The sequence below is a fragment of the Eptatretus burgeri genome, chromosome 1, assembly GCF_056783735.1.
Source record: "Eptatretus burgeri isolate ZD-2024b chromosome 1, Ebu_testis_v1, whole genome shotgun sequence".
NCBI classification, from domain to species: domain Eukaryota; kingdom Metazoa; phylum Chordata; class Myxini; order Myxiniformes; family Myxinidae; genus Eptatretus; species Eptatretus burgeri.
In genome coordinates this window covers 93,838,652-93,856,711 of record NC_140961.1, presented here as the reverse complement: position 1 = coordinate 93,856,711, position 18,060 = coordinate 93,838,652, and the positions used below count along the sequence as shown (strand labels likewise).

At 43.2% G+C, this 18,060-nt stretch overlaps 1 protein-coding gene across 2 annotated transcripts in view; it reads right to left on the bottom strand.

Moving 5' to 3' along the window:
• The window catches only part of LOC147034978 (myoferlin-like), a 424,490-nt gene that overhangs the window by 289,716 nt on the left and 116,714 nt on the right, over positions 1–18,060 (bottom strand). For both annotated transcript variants that reach the window (XM_085891822.1, XM_085891829.1), the window contains 2 exons: positions 15,110–15,210; positions 11,158–11,226 (listed from right to left, as the gene is read on the bottom strand). In XM_085891822.1, coding sequence (XP_085747948.1) covers positions 11,158–11,226; positions 15,110–15,210 — 170 coding nt within the window. The remainder of the gene's footprint in view (positions 1–11,157; positions 11,227–15,109; positions 15,211–18,060) is intronic.

The window sequence follows — 18,060 nt, the reverse complement described above, 5'->3', positions numbered from 1 at the left end:
ACGTGGATAGCATTCCATTGTTGCCAGTGATTATGGAAAGTTTTTTTTGTTTTTTTTTGCAAAGGTGCAAAAGTGAAATTGACAGGCTGGGGTTATGGCTCATTGGGTGTGGGTATTTGACAGGACACCCCAGCACTGGGTACACACTGACCTGGAGCAGGCCCTGGGCCCCAGAGGGGGGATCCCAATTTTAACTTGAGGGATTTAGAGGAAGCAGGGGCTTTCATAGGATAGAGGGATTAGAGGGGCATTCAGGGTAGTGTAGGCTCGTGTTGAAGCTGGCCATCTCACCAGCTACCACCGCACGCTCCTGCTACCATGACCAAGACCATCTGCCGGCTCATATAATTTGCCACTCAACTGCTTGGCCAGTCATGCTGCCTGCCAGTCGAGCTTGCCAGTTTTGCCAGTCATGCCACCTACCAGTGTTTGCCATCTTCTGTGCCACTGTTCATGGACCATAAAGGCCTGAAGACCCACACTCTGACAAGGCCACGTGGGCCAAGTTTCTTTCTTTTCTAGTTGGGCCACAAGGGCCATTTGCTTTTGTTGCTGTGGCCCAAGAAGGCCAAATACCCATTTAAAAGCCACTTGGGACCTTTGGAGCAATTTTGTTGTTGAGCCTTGAAGGCCACACAAACTGCAGTTGTGGAGAGGCCATTTGGTCATCGAAGACACTTGTTGTGCCGAAACCCAGGGCCCTGACAGGTTGGGGAAGGGAGACGCCACCGAGAAAGGAGGATCAGAACAATAAACTTCATGGACTCACCAGGGCAAGAAGAGGAGACTCTTCTGGTGCACTCAACCTCACCACAACCATATGCATTTTGTTGAAAATTGCATCTGAATAAGTTTATGTAAGTGCATGCCCTCGTGGATGAATGTGTCAGGTAAGTGGAGCAATGCATTAGATTAAAGATGACCACTTGTTTTTTTTTTATTTCTGCATGTGGGTTTTTAGTCTATGGTTGGGTTTGATTTGATTTTAGACTATTCGGTAAGTGGATTCAGGTCTTACATCCCCCCCCCCCACACTTTCCAACCCCACCGCTTTCTGGATGCAGACTCGGTACAGACTCAAGAAGGAAGGTAGGGGTGATGTCATGGAAAATGATTTATATGGGATAAGACATTGCACAGCATAGTGTAGTTATTCCCATCATAGATGTAACAGAGTAAGCGTGAGATAATTAATCATGATATTCGATATGCATCGCTTTATTTATAGACAGATGATATCCACCTTCTCTCATGTGTGTATCTAAAAAAACACCATCCATTTGAGCCTCTATTTAATGTTCTACCCTTCGTAATCTGTCTTTTATCTCCTTTTTGGCACTTGGATAGGTCAAGAAGCAGCAGTAAAGGTGGGAGAAGGGACTCCATAGCCATAACTGCTGCCACAACACCCGCACTATCAGGGTGAAACATCGGCCAACCCCCAGATTGGTCGTTGGCACAATGGTGAGTGAGCTTAGAGGGGAGTGGCACATTATGACATGAGGTGGGGGATGGATATTATCAAGGCGGGTCCACCAGGCATAAGTGAGCAGATACGCAGACACTTCTGAGAGGAAAGAGCCACAAAAAGGCTGACAAACGAGATCCACGCCTCCACCCTGCCAGCCACACCTGTCCTCCTCTTCACAGGTGGACCACAGCTGTTGCAAGGATGTCTCTGAGCTGCCACTTGCTTCGGTTCCACACTGCATCTCGCGGCACAGCTCAGGTATTTCCAATCTCAGCCCTCAATATGCCATTTCCAGTGGAATGATTGGGCCCCATAAGGCATCGGAAAATTAAAGCTCTTCTGATCGTTCATTGATTGTGGGCACATTTGTTCGGGAGTGGGCAAGGGGTTTTGTTGATTCTTTCTTGCATTCCCATCCACCGTAAGCCATTTAATATTAGATATACCCCGTCTTGGTGTGAATTCGAATTTAGTGATTGTTCTTGCAATTAGGCAAATCAGTTGAAGGACAAATTAGTTATAGGCGATCCACCCCATGACAAGACTGTTCCACGTGACTTACTGGCTCCGCTTGAACGGTAATTAATGATTAGATGTGTGGCACTGATAGCGGAATGCATCAGTTGGCTCTGGTGTGCCACTGGTACAGTATTGAAGTGAATATACCCGTGATCTGGTTTGGGGCAGCTGAACCAGTCAGCCGGTGAAGCAGTTGTTCCCTCCAAATCTCGTACCCAACCCATCCTGCCTTGTCCCCTTCTCATCCCCTGGTATCCACTGTCTATCAGACTCGGTGTCCTTCTCACTCGAGAAAATTCTGTCTGTAGTGGGGCAGCATAGCTATCCTAATGTGCATTTAGTGATAAAAGCACCAAATTTGGCACACTTGTAGAAAGACATATTATGAAGCGATTTGGATATTTGGCCACCACAGATTTAGCCTCTGAGGGCCGTGTAAGCGATTTTACAAAATGGCGGCAAGTCGACATTAAAATGGCTACCAGAGGAATTAAAATGGCTCAGGCTTCTACATTTGTGGAACGATTTCATCGTTTATGGGGTCTATGGATGCGACTCACTGAGTACTACAAACGTATGGGAGCAGATTTTCGAAATTCGAAATTGTGAAGGGGGGGGGGGGTGGGGAACCTTTTTTGGGGAAATAATTAAAATTTTGTATAATATGCTCGTATCGTCGTAACATGGACTGTAATATATTGATTTGTCATTGCAGGTTGGTCATGGTGGTCGTCGCTTAATAGCAGCCATGTCCAAGAGCTTCAAGTTGGTCGACTCAGAGCGACCTGTCTCAACGTCATCACATCCACCAACAACGAACTGGAACCTGTGTATCATCTGTCAAGACGACACGAAAGAGACACCGACTCATTCTTCACAGTCCAAGTGAACAGATGTCGGGAGCGGCTACAGTTCCATGGCCGAAAATCTGATCAGATTCAATGAACAAAGGAGCTTCCACGTACGCTTCAGTTACGCCGGCTTGACGAAGGTCACGGAATTGAAGCAGCTATGGTTGCGAACAGTGCTGGTTATCATGAAACCTGTCGACTGAAATATAACAGGACAAAAGTACAGAGAGCCGAAAAGCGAATGCGTGTAACTGCTGATGACAGCCATAATACTGATGCATGCAAGCCCACCAGGTCCCTCTCATCGAGCACAGATAAGTCAAGGCCCCCCTCCTGTTTCTTCTGTGAACAACCTGCAGACTCAGAACGGCTTCATGAGGCAGCGACCTTCACAATTGACTGGCACGTGAGGGACTGTGCAACCCTCCTTGAAGACAGTGCCCTACTTGGCAAACTCAGTGCTGGGGACATGGTGGCCCTGGAAGCTAAGTACAATGCCAAATGCTTGTCAGGGTTATATAATCGTGCCAGAGCGGCCCGATCTTCTGAAGCGCCAGGAGAAACTGAACCAGAGAAAGAGCTGTCAAGAGTAGCTCTTGCTGAACTTGTGCTCTTTATTGAAGAGATCAGACAGGATGGAGAGACGGCGCCAGTGTTCAAGTGAGCAGAACTGGCTCAACTATACCAGTCAAGAATTGAACAGCTCGGCGTCAGGAGCAGCACAAGGGTACATTCCACACGTCAAGCAGAGACTCCTTGCCCAGTTGCCTGACATGCAATCACACAGCAAGGGAAGAGACATCCTGTTGGCATTTCGAGAAGATGTTGGCGATGCTATTGCTAAAGCTTGTGAAATGGACAGCGACAATGATGCTATCCATCTTGCACGTGCTGCAAAAGTCATGCGCCGCCACATGTTTGGAGAAGCCAAGCCTTTCATTGGGTTCCCTGAAGGATGCCAGAAAGGGTCTGTGCCACAAATGCTGCTTGGCCTGCTCAGCATGGTGTTAGAGGAACCCTTGATCAGCATCAAGGACCAGATGACAGACATAAGCAATGCAGCAGTTACCATTGCTCAAATTGTGAAGTTCAACAGCGTAAAACAAAAGCGTATGCAAAGCACCTCACCATCCTCCACTGTTCGGCACAGCCCTGCACAAGAAACGCCTCTTCCAATATATGTGGGGATGATGTTACACGCCCACACGCGCAAGAAGAAACTGGTGGATCGGCTGGCACACGTTGGCATGAGCATCTCATATGATCGTGTCCTCCGCCTCACAGCGCAGATGGGGAACTGTGTCTGCGAGCAGTTTCACTTGGAGCAAGTTGTCTGCCCGCGCAGGATGGGTGGAAAAGTTTTTACTACTGCTGCAGTAGACAATATAGATCACAATCCGAGTTCAACAACAGCAAAGTCCTCCTTCCATGGCACAGCTATCTCACTGATCCAACATCCCAGTTTTATGGGAGAAAGTGTGGATCAAACCATAGTCGTAACTGGAGGATCTGGGGATGCAAGCACGTTCATCCGCCAGCTGCCACAGTGCTGCACTGACGTGCCTCCTGTAACCAGCATTGTCAAGAATGTGCCTGTCCCTGCTGCTAGGGTGATGTCACTTGACAGAGAGGCTAAAAAGCATACTGACGAAGAATATCTCTGGCTACACAATGCAAGGCAGGTCGTAGACGGAAATGATGAGGAGGCGAGAATATATATATTGGGCCGCTTTCCATGCCAGCCGCCAGCCACCTGAAGTTAGACCAATGTGCCCCACCGCCCTGCTTCCCATGTTCCAGGACAGTGCCCACACAGTGGCCATGATCCGCCACTCCATAGATGTCGTGAAGACTGCTGTTGAACATCTGAATCCAGGACAAACACCAGTGGTCACATTCGATCAGCCACTATTTGCCTTGGCAAAGCAAATTCAGTGGAAGTGGCCAAAGAAATATGGTGAAGATAAGGTTGTCATGCTGTTTGGTGGTCTCCATATCAAGATGGTTGCCCTCAAAACACTGGGAGACTGGCTGTATGGTAGTGGGTGGGTGCAGACACTGGTGCAAGCCGAGATTACCACACCTGGAACAGCCGAGTCTTTCCTGCGGGCATCTCATGTCACCCGCACAAGGAGAGCCCATCAGGTTTCTGCTGCTGCACTGCACATCCTGCAACATCGAGCCTATGACCATTATTGCAAGAGAGAAGATAATGACGGAGAACATCAGCTTTCTTTTGAAGATTGGTGCTATCAGAGAGGAGAGGAAATTCCCCAGTTCCAGTACTGGTCAATTTTGTTGCAATTGGAGTTGTTGTTGAATGTGTATGTGTGTTCTCTGTGACAAGCATCGTTCACTATGTATCTTGATGCCCTGACAGAATTGGCCTGTTGGTTCCATGCCATGGACCACATGAACTATGCCAGGTGGATTCCAGTTCACTTGAAGGACATGACTGAACTTCCTGAAAGGCACCCATAATTAGCCAGAAAGTTTTGAGAAGGTAGCTTCACGGTACAAAAGACAAAGAAGATCTTCTCATCAATCCCAATAGACCAGGCACACGAGCAGAACAATGCCTGCATCAAAGGAGATGGTGGGGAAATTGGCCTCACTGATAACCCAGCTGCTTTAAGGCGTTGGATGATCGCTGGGCCGGAAGTGGCGAGGGTCAGAGAGGAGTTTCAACATGGAAGCCAGCACTCTGGAAGAGAAGACAACATACGCCACCATGACCAGACGACCAGTGTCCAAGCCTCATTCACTGAAGATGTCCGGTCACTAGTCAAAGTCATGGAAGACCTCGGGAACCCCTTTGAGGAAGACAGCCCAGATCTCGTTGCTCTTGATACCAAAGAAATTGTTGGTTCTCCTGCAATTGAGGCAGTCAGAAAGGTAAGGGAGATTGGCCAAAAGCAGTTCCAGGCTTTCTCCGGGAATGGCCTTGTTGAAAGAACCAAGCCAGTTGCTGACACAATTCACCGAAATAAGCTCAAAGTGCTCAAGGCTCAACCAAGAAGGAACGTGAGCAAGGAGAAGCATAAGCTCACTTGCCTCAGAAACAATGTTCAACTCTTCTCACGGCTCTACATCAGCTGTCAGACGAGGGATGGAAACCTGGACGAGTTATTTCGCCATGAAAATCAGGCATGCCCTCCAGCACTGTCTGATGGATGGAGTCTCCGCTTAGGTACAAAAAGCGACCTACTCACATGCTTTGAAGAGATCTCAGATGCAAGGTCAGAGGCTCCTACCAGCACCAGTATAGTCATTGATGGAGCAGCCATTGTGCAGATGCTAAAGCCTACTGAATGCAAGAACTTCAGAGAGTATGCACAAGAGATCTTTATCCCTTACATGTCTACAAGGCTTCAATCCTCATCACGCCTGGACCTGGTATGGGTCACAACGACAAGCAACTCGTCGTCACTGATGGAGAAGAAGTCTGCAGCAAGCCTCCACTGTCTGAGCTGTCTTCGCTGGCCCCATGTACCCACGAGGAAGCAGACAGTCGAATGCTGCTTAATGCATCTCATGCAGCCCACCATGGCCACAACAAAATCATGATCAGAACGGTTGACACAGATGTTGTGGTGTTGGCTGTCTCGGTTATCCAGAATCTGCAGCCAGAAAATGAACTGTGGATTGCATTCGGAACTGGAAAAGGGTTCCGATACCTGGCAGCCCATGAAATAGCAGCTGGACTGGGGCCAGATAAAGCACAAGCACTTACGATGTTCCATTCTCTGATAGGGTGTGACACTGTGTCAAGTTTTGCAAGTCATCGGAAGAAGACTGCGTGAGCAGTCTGGAATGTGTTGCCGGAGTTGACCGAAGCACTGTTGAAGTTGTCATCTGCACCAAGTGACATACCAGAAGAGGTCATGCACACCATTGAGAGATTCGTCATCCTCCTGTATGACAGAACAAGTCCATGCACAGACATTGACAAGGCACGCAAGAAACTTTTCGCAAGGAAGAACAATGTGGAGTTGATTCCTCCAACCAAGGCAGCTCTGGAAGAGCACGTTAAGAGGGCAGCCTACCAGAGAGGTCATGTATTGGGCCAGATGTTGCTCCCTGCACCAGAGCTGCCGCCGGCAACCAGCTGGGGGTGGACCACAAGTGAGGAGGGGCTGCATGAGCCCCACTGGACAAGATTACCACAAGCAGCCCAAACTTGCTGTGAACTGCTGTCATGTAAATGTAAGAAGGGTTGTGTGAATCATTGCAAGTGCAAAAAGGCTGCACTTGAATGTACTGCTCTGTGTCAGTGTGAGGGAGAGTGCACCCAGAACTATACATTTCTACTTTTAATTTTGAGTTTTTCATCAAATCACTGTAACATCATGTGTCATTGAAATGTATTATGTGGAATTTTGTATTTCTTGAGTAAATTATTTTGTATTTCTTTTGTAAATACACCATGCATTTAACTTTTAATAATTTAATAAAGGTTTTGGGGTGGGTGGATGTTTGGTCATTTTTAGATCATATTTTAGTAAGTTGTTGATGATATATTTCCAGGAATGTTTATTCTTACACGCTTTTTCATTGTCATTTATTTTACGCTTGTTATGTAATTATGTCACCCGTAGGGCTATAGGTTTGACTATAGGTTAGCTAGTTTAGTCCAACCGATAGTTGAGGGAGTAGCGCCCCCCCCCCCGGGCAGCTTAGCTATAGTTAGGCCTTCCTGCTGTCATGTGGGGGGGCCAACCAGTTGGGTGACTTTACGTGGTGGCGCGGACTTTCTTTAAAAAAAAAAAAACATAAATGTAGTAGGGCCCAGAGAGATTTTTCTATTTTTCTCCCCCCCCGCCCCCTTTAAAAAAACGTGAAAATCGTTAACTGCTACTTTGTAGAGCCTCATTAGTCGCATATATAGGCACAGTGATAGTTGTCACCGAAGTATAAACGTAGAAGCCACACTGATTTGAAAAATTTCCCAAAAAAAGGGTTTTCCCCCTTCACAATTTCGAATTTCGAAAATCTGCTCCCATACGTTTGTAGTACTCGGTGAGGCGCATCCATAGACCTCATAAACGATGAAATTGTTCCACAAATGTAGAAGCCCTCGCCATTTTAATTCCTCTGGTAGCCATTTTAATGTCACCTGGCCGCCATTTTGTAAAATGGCTGCCACGGCCCTCAGAGGCTAAATCTGTGGTGGCCAAATATCCAAATCACTTCATAATATGTCTTTCTACAAGTGTGCCAAATTTGGTGCTTTTATCACTTAGTGCACAATTCTTTTGAATATTTGAGCTGTGCGGCGCCACTACTGGCCTTGATCCTGCCCTTAGAAAAATTGTAAATCGAGTGATCTAAATTTCTTTGAGGATCTTGTACATTTATCACTTGCAGGACAACGACATGAATAATCATCAATGTACTTTCACGTACATTAAAAGAATACTCATACACAGAGACGAACGTATGTTGGGAAATAAATAATGGCACGTTTCCATGCACAATAAAAGAAACTATAATAATTATTATTATTATTATTATTTATAATTTCACCTTGCTTCAGGTATATATTTTGCACAGCATCAGCATTCGCTCAGACATTGAGTGCCATGAAGTTGCTTTTTACTTCAGTTCATCCTCTCAATGCAGGTATGTTTTGCTTGCCAATTTGAATGATAATATGAATATGCTTTTAAATATGTGGCAGTCCATGCAACTTGCATTGTGTGGGATGATGACAACTTGCTGTGAATATCATTTTGTTTCGACAAGAAGTCAGAAACCGTCAGCTCTAGCTTCACAATCAAAATCATTTAATGTATTTCTTGATGAGAGTTGTGACATTTTCTTTCCAATCCAATCCAATCCCACACTTGTTTAGAAACAAAGGTGCTGGTGTCACCATGAATTCGGTGTCAGAAGGAAAAATAAACTCCATTCTTAGATACACAATACCTGAACCATGAATATTCCTTTTGGACTTGTTGAGTTGAACCTTCTATTCACAACAGCAATCTTGTGAGATAGAAGTTGAAAATCCTTTACAACAATCCATGTCTCAGTAAAGAGACAATGATATTGCTGGTAAGTTATCTGCTCACACTGTGATCCTGTGAGATGGAAGTTTGAAATCCATTGCGTATTCATTGTGATGTAAATGCTTCATCCACTGATGTTTCGCGAAGGTGGCGCCTGGAGGGTCTTCTCCACTGTTGTTGTTTTGAATGCAGCCTGTGGCTTCTTATTGCATCATATTTGGAAGCACAGCTGTGCGGCGAATACAGTGCCCATTACCAGCAAGCTGGTACTCATTTTGCCGACCTCAGAAGGATGACACAGGCTGAGTCAACCCACCTGGTGTTAATTCAACTGCAGAACAGGGGCTCAAACTCAAGACTTATATCTTAAGCCAGCCACCTTTATTGTTAAGCCAACACCAGCTGGGCTTTCTCCACTGTCTGGTCTTTCTTTAGCATCTGAGCTCACTTCCTCTGGCTTATGTTGTGGTGGATTTTTCAGGTAGATTCATATTTCCAATTTTTGAAAGAGAATGACTCTTATCTTGAGTAGTCAAGTTGATTCAATTGGATCAAGATTTGTCTTCATTTTTCTGTCAATGTTTGTCAACCTGAAATGGACAATAAGGCCAAAAAAAAAAAAATGTTGCATTGGCGTAACCCGCCCGACCCTAAAAATTCCGCCGACCCTATGTTTTTTTGCTATCGAAAAATTTTGCCGACCCTATTTTATTGCTATTTTTGTTGTTTTGCTATCGTTTTCAAGTATCTTGTTGATTGCGATCGCGATCGCAAAAACCCGGAAGTGTTTCAGACAGAACCCGCCGACAAAAAGGGTGGTACTCGAGCCGGGGGAGATTTTGGGAGGGATTTATTAGGAAAAAAAAAAAAAAAAAAAAAAAAAAGATCCCGACCGACCTACCCTATTTTTCAGTGACCCGTTACGCCAATGCAACATTTTTTTTTTTTGGCCTAATTTTGGGTTACTTAGACTATCTAAGCATTAATTGAAACACGTACCGTACTCAAGATAATTTACTTTAAATCCGGACGGATCACCAAACAAAGATAGCCTTCAAGTGAGGAAAGTCTTCCATTGTTTTTCTTGCAATATTTTATGCTGTAGTCGAGCAATGATGAAAAGGCGTAATGCTAGTGATGAAGAAGAAGCTGTACTTCAGCGATGAGGATCAGGCCATGCAGGTTCTCAATCTGGAATGTCCAGGTACTCGTGCGGCTTGCATTCCTATCTCCCGAGGAAAGATCTTGCACTCTTCTTCATCTCTCAGATGAGCATTTATTAAGTTGGTGAGTGCTCTCATTCGTTTGACTGACTTGGGGGAACATTGGGCCATTGGACCAAATTTTCATTAGTCTTCACAGCTTTGGGTGTTTTCACTAATCTGAACAAAAACAATAGGTTTCCCAGCTTGGAAGCCTTGGAACCCTCGTTATAATAATAATTCGAGGTCGTTTGGGGTATTCAGGGTCTTGGGGGTCTTAAAGGGTCTTCAAAGGTCAAGGGGTCTTTGCAGTCGAAAGGGACAAAAGGTACATTCCAATAGTACGTAATTAATTGACGCATGGAGTTAGACACAAAAAGCATGACATCACGCGCCTGCGTGCGCACACACGCACAAAGATATTTTTTATGGATTTTCCCATTTATACATTTAAAATACAAATACATATCTAGGCAAGTGCCTTCAGTGATACATCCTGGCTATGGATTAAAATGCATATGTGTAACCTTTTACTCATTTTGACAACAGCCACCACAGATTGTTACAAACTGCTTAGGGTTGTGCTGTATTTACTCGTTTATGCAGCATTTATTTACCCCACCACACCACCCAATCTCCCACTTCCTGATTCTCCGAGATGTCCTTCCCATGCCAATTACAACCCTTCCATATATTGTCTCCTTTTCTAAAGTTATTCTTCTGAAAAGGGTAACGCATTTTCTGAAAGGTGCTGTAGGATGTTTAACATGCATCTAATACGAGCAGACAAGACACCCAGTGTAATGTCTCTCCATAAGACACCAGACTCATCGATACAAGTGCACTGTCTGCAAAGCACCAGGGTGACAGTTTATAGTCAGGTTGGGTCCTGAACCCAGACTACACAGCTCAATAATGTGTATGCTACCTCCAAGTTATCCTAACAGCCCCAGACAATGATATTTCTGAAAAGATGTTGATGTAACTTGAATGAAGAAGAAATGTACTAGCATTATGCCATGCTTTCCCTTTACACTATTTAATATTATTAAAGTATATCTATTTATAATTCTGATAACACAAATTAATGTATCTTTACTTACGGTAGCAGGAATTTGGATGACTTGGTTGAACTCAGGTTGTGCATCTCTTTTTACAACCTTCGTGCAAATCTGAATTGCAACATCATGTTACAAATATGCAGCAGAAGTATCCTTTAAATGATTGTCAAGATTAATTATAAATACACAGCACAAGAGGTATGAGGGTTGTTCAAAAGGTTCTACCTACGACTGATATAGTCACAATAGTCAAAGACACATCAAGGCTTTTGCTTATTTTTCACTGAACAAGTGGATGTACAGGAGTATAAATAAGAGTAGGATAAAGAAGAGTCGGAAATTGTTTCAATAAACAAGAGTAGGAAAATATGGAAACCAATATTTATTTTATATTGACCTCATTATCCGAGCCATAACATGCATCGGGGTAAATGGTACATATGATGAATCGGGGTAAAGGGCACTCAGGGACACAGGAATACTTTATACCTTTGTAGTTTGTGAGGATTATAACATCATGTGAACATTGAGGGGCAATTGATAATATTGTGAGTATATATTAGAGCATGTCTGTGCAAAAGAAAGAATTAAGTGCACTTATAAATTGTATCGCGAGCATCAGAAAGTATACACCATCTCTTGGAGGGATGTTAGTTGGGTGTCCATTCTGTTAGTATTAGTTGGTGGCCATAAAATATTTCATGGCATTTCTGCGAAGAGTTGGCAAGTTATGGCCAACGTCATAGTCAAATTTAAATAGGGAGAGTTGAAGGAGAAAGTTGAGCAAGCAGAAAGAGCAATCTCGGAAAATAGTCAGTGGAAAACAGAGACCACCGACTTGCCTGCGATACAAGAGCAACAGAACTGGTGTTTTGGCATCATCGTGGGAGATTAAAATATTTTTGAGAGCTATACATTCCACAGAATCCTGGAAAGACAGAGACAGAGAGAAAGAGACAGAGAGAAAGAGACAGAGAGAAAGAGACAGAGAGAAAGAGACAGAGAGAAAGAGACAGAGACAGAGAGAAAGAGACAGAGAGAAAGAGACAGAGACAGAGAGAAAGAGACAGAGAGAAAGAGACAGAGAGAAAGAGACAGAGACAGAGACAGAGAGAAAGAGACAGAGACAGAGAGAAAGAGACAGAGACAGAGAGAAAGAGACAGAGAGAAAGAGAGAGACAGAGACAGAGACAGAGACAGAGACAGAGACAGAGACAGAGACAGAGAGAGAGAGAGAGAGAGAGAGAGAGAGAGAGAGAGAGAGAGAGAGAGAGAGAGAGAGAGAGAGAGAGAGAGAGAGAGAGAGAGAGAGAGAGAGAGAGAGATGTGATGTTGGGGTTTCAGCCTGCAAAAGAGAACAGTTCTCCATTGAGCTATAGACACAGGCCATGTAGATTCAGAGTAGCCCTCATTTTCAAAGGAAAGTCTTGGATCGGCAAATGATGCCAGCTGCTGCTGGCTTTGGAGGCCAGGTTTACTATGTGGTCAACCCAGCAAAGGTCATGGCTGATGGTGAGGCCAATAAGTTAGAGAGACTGAACCTCTTGCATTGGATTACAAATTAAATGGAGATGTGGGTTTGTTTGATGATCCTTCCGTAATGATGGGGTGCGACTGACATTTTGCATGATTGAAAGACATGTTCCATTCATCAGACCAAATTCTAATAATTTCTACATAAAAAACATGAAATTTCTTCTTTTATTTTGCAATCTTCAGACAAGATTTACCATCACTCTTCTGGGACTCGATCCAGGCTTTCAAAATCCTCTACAATTTGATCTCAGATCTCTTATGGAGCAGAGATTTGTCTGTAATATCTGAGAGTCTTGGGAATGCTTCCAACTTCGAGGAATATCAAGTGCTCCACAGTTTCCTTTCCATGTTCAATCAAACTACCACTGCATTCTGAGCAGATGCTTCTGAAATGAGTAGTAAGCAATGTTACGCTCTAAATTATTATCTCACCTGGAAAGTAGTTCCAGGGAGCTCATGGGATGGCGTGTCATCCGTCCGTCTGTCCGTCCGTCAGTCCACAAATACTTGCAACTTCTTCTCTGAAACTACACATACGATTTTGATGAAACTTTACCACAAAGTTCATCACCATGTATGTACCAAAGTTTGTTCGTGGCATTAAAAAAAATGCGCCCTAAGGGGGTCGACAGGGGTTGTCCCCCAAAATAGACATTTCCTTTCTTCTCAAACTACACACACAATTTCGATGAAACTTGACCACAACTTTTATGATCTGTGATGTACCAAAGTTTGTTCACGCCATTAAAAAAAAATAAAAATACATAGGTATTTACTTTTTTCTCCATTACATATTTGTGGATCATCCATGCCTACCAGTGGTTCCCTGGTTATCTTATCCAGCTGCTACCAGGTGAGCACCCAGGGGTATTGCCCCGATGTTTATTATTATTCCCTTCATACTGACACCATTGTGTTGAATGAAATCCAGAAATTAGTTCAAATTGACTGAAGATTTCAAGACCTGCGAGCATTCAAAATTACATTTTGGCTCAGTGCCTGATTGAATAGTGCAACAATTTTAACCTTGGAGTAAGGTCGAGTGGAGTGCTCTGCTAATGTCTTGCACAATTTGTCATAAGAACCATTAACAATTGCAGAATCTGATGCAATGTGTCTTGTTGGGCAGAGTCCAAGTACTGGAAGAGCAACTGACCACCTTTTCTTCAAACATAGACACTTATAAGTGTTACAATCGATAATATAGAGAAAAACAAATTTTGACATATCCTTTTCGTATTGATGTATTGTATTGATGTATTGATGCAACACATCATTTTTTGTTTTGATGCTTGGCAATAACATGCTCTTGAATTTTAGACATACAGTTTTGTAAATGGTAAATGAGAAATATTTCAATAGTTGCAGTAGTTATGCATATCCAGTGTAAATCTCTCTACATAATTACAATGGAATCTTTCACAGAAAAGTTGGAATAATAAAATGTGTAATTGATTGAGAATGTCTGATGAAAAGAGAGAGACCATTGTGAGAGGATAACAAAGGTTAGTGTTGTTAAAAAGAACCTTGGGAATCGAGTTGCCACTGTTGGAAATGAGTTTGGGGGAAGGGTAGGGGGAGGGGTAATTTTCTGCGACACAAAGAAACAAGAAATGATGATGGGGTCAATAATTGCTACACAAATACCTCCTTTCCATCCACCACTCAACCCAAGTTAAAAACTGTGCTCCCCCAACCCAGATTCTGTCACAGCCCGCATTACAATCTTATAACTCAGTCAAAAGAAAAGTTCGCCTTTCCATTCAGTGGGTATTTTTGAATGACTTGGGCAGTTGTTTCTTAGCAAGTATCAAGTAAAAACGGACAGAATTCAAACCTCACCTAGGATGGAATTAATCTGCGAGTTGAGTCCAGGGTCTGAGGTGCATTGCGGGAATGGAGAGAAAATGCTTCAACTACCTTGAATATGTATCGTTTCTTCGCGATAAGGTCACGTCTCATCTTCTCGCAACCACCCCTCCTATGCCTACTGAATGCTTTCAAAAAATACCAAAGCCCAACCAGTTTTAGAAAATAATTAGGATTATCATCTGCCAAAGCGTTATGCCTGCAATCTCCCATCTGCAAACTTTGGTGAAGGATCAGAATAAAATGTTGACCCACTCACTTTGACAGCCCAAACCAAATCGGCTTGGTTACATGGTAATGCAATATCAGGGGCAGCATGGTTTTCAACCCAGATTGATTGGTGCAAGGAAAGGAGGTACATGATCCGAGAGGAATAAGGGGTGGGTTGGTGTTGATTATGGTTGAGCAAAGTTCCGTAATCACAAATAAAAATTCAGCTGTGTAATAATCAGTCATATTGATGCATTTTGTTTTTATTATGTGAATTTTTTTTTGATTATTGCATTAAACAAATGACTTGGAACTCTGATATTGTATTATCATGTTTTCAGAAACAATGCAAACACTCAACTGAACGATTCAGGCGTACCTTTTTTCCTCCAAAGCTCACTTCCACAAACGGATCCACCAATTTCTTCGTATTCCCCATTCCAAAAAATGACCTCACCTTTTCAACAGCAGCATCATCCACTGGCAATAAATAAAACATCAAAGTTTTCTGGTGTGTTAATGCAATTATTAAGGAATCCAGTTTCATCTCTATGCATTCACTTGTTGTTGCACAGCAAACAAAGTTAAAAAAAAAGAAGAAGAAAAAAAGAAATTTTAAAATGAACCAAATCACTAAATTCATATTGCTACATGTATACAGCATGACGATCTGTCGATGTATTTGCAGGTACAGTAGAAGCAGGCCCTTCCCAGAGTCATGGTTTGTGTCACCTTCAGGAGTTGCAGGCTATGCAGAGTATGATTTTTTTTCTGCTGAGAATTGGATCGCAATCCTGAGGTTGACATTGAAATTTTCTGATATCCATCGCCAACATTAAATGGGCTTATTCCAAGGAACATGGTCCTTTTCCCAGCTATTGTGAAGCATGTCAAAAGTTGATTCTTACAAAAATGCAAACTGCTTTCTGGGCACAAGCCAAACCTATCCACAATGGGCCCCGGCCAACAATGAAACCGTGGCACTTCAATAAACTGACGACATATCATTCCTCTATCGTGGTCGAGTCTGGCTAAGGACATACCCAGGTCCATCATTTATTACAAGAAATGAAAAAAGTTATTACCTATGATTTTGAAGTTTATCAACAATCCTTTGAAAGAAATTAAGTGAGTAAAAGATGAGGTGCTGAAAAAAAATATGTGGGTAAATGGCTGACACATGCATTTATGTGGGACTACAGCACAGAAAGAGATGGAAGATGAAGAATAAAAGCGATAAATCACCTAATTTGTTTAATCCACCATTGCTTTACATAGTCAGGCAGCTTCGCATATGAATGTGGACATTCTGGACAAAAGTGCTAAATTTTCCCCACATGCTACCCATAACTTGAGCTTTCCATTTTTGGTAGGAACCACTTCCTCCGAATGCATTATGCGGCCAACATGGATTTTAAAGATGGCTACCATGTAAAAACATATCAATAAATATCTCAGCTTGTAAGCCTCTTAGGATCATAATGTTGGTCTCTAAACATACATTTTCAGGGTCAAGGAATACAACGACACCACTTCGGATCGTGTCAGATTGGTTATTTGGTCAAAAATAAATCAAGGCTTGGTTATTTTCAGGTTTTTTTTTTTCAGGCGGAACAGTTCCATCAACACCGAGGAAAGAAAAAGAAGGAAAACAGATGGAGAAGTTAAGTGATATATTTTGTATGATGATTATTTCATTAAAAAAAAAAATAATTTCATTTATTTTCAGGTTGACTCGCATGATGGATTGGAACATGTGCTTGATCTGTCAAGAAAAGACGATAGAGCTTCTGAAATTCCCACTTAATTACTCAAAGAAGTGGGGACAAGTCAGAACCATACAACTCCTTCCTGAATAATGTTAATTCTTTCAGAGCCCTGGGTACATTGTCAGTGGTGCACAACTTTCGAGAAGACATGACTGTAGGTGAACTGATCCAAAACTGGGGTGCATGGCACAAATCTTGCTCTGTCAAGTTCAGCAAAGAGAAGTTGGAGAGAGCCACCAAAAAGTGTGACAAGGATGATGCAAGGTTACAAGCCTGAATAAGCAAGGTTACTGAAGGAGTTTGAAGACGATGACCATCCAAAAGATAAAGACTCAGATTGTGGTCATCATCAAGAAGAGGGATTTTCCACACAGAGAATTTTCAAGGAGCAGGCTGTGAGTCTGGTTCAGGTCATCAATGAGCTGGGAAACCCTTTCCTTGATGACAGTGATGAGTTACTGGCACGAAACACATGGAATGTTTTGGATGACTCTGTGGTGAACACAGTGCAAAAAGTACGCAGTCAAGGAAAGGATCAGTATGCCAAATATTGCAAAGAAGTTATTATTGATCATACATCCTCCATTCATGAGCCAATTAAGAAGAATGTCCTTCCTCTCTTCAGTTGTCCATGGCCAAAAGCCAAGACTAAACAAGTGGGAAATATCTCCCTACTCAAGAATGATGTTGTTCTGTTCTCTCACCTGTACATCAAGATGCAGCACAGGGTTAGTGACATGAGTACATTCTTCAGCCATGAGAACCATTCTTTCCCTCCTTCACTATCTTATGATGGAAAATTGTGCTTAGGCGAGAAATCTAATCTGATGAACATTCTTGCCAAAGACACACACAATTATCCTCCTGATTCCATTGACATGAAGCTTCTTCATGGAGGTGCTGTGGTGCACTTGCTCCATACTACCAACATTGTGACATTTGATGAGTATGCTGATCAGGTCTTTGTTCCATACTTCATAAAACAACTAGAAAACATCAAAAGAGTTGATATAGTGTGGGACACATACATCCCCAGCAGCATCAAATAATCCACGAGAGAAAAGTGAGTAAAGGGTGTTCGGAGAAAGGTTGCGGGCAAGAACAAGCTCCCAGAAAACTGGGCCGACATCTTACATGACCCAAGCAACAAACAGGAAATGTTCGCATGACTTTCCAACAAGATTGCCACTGTGGATTGCCAATGAAGAGAAGGATATCATCATCACATCTGGGGTCACAGCTATTCTTAGAGGAACCGATCGATCCGTGGCACCATGTGATCATGAGGAAGCGGACAACAGGCTGCTGATCCACTTACAGGATGCTCTTCAGAATGGCTGTACCAACTGTCTGGTATGCACTGTTGACATGGATGTCGTGGTGATTCTCATTGGCAAGTTCCATCACCTGATCACACTGTGCCAAGATGTGAGCATTTGGGTTGCCTTTGGTACAGGCAAGAACTTTACATGCCATCACATCAATGATATCTACGAAGATCTGGGTAGGGAGAAATCCCTGGCCCTCTCTATCTTTCACAGTTTCGTGGGATGTGATACGA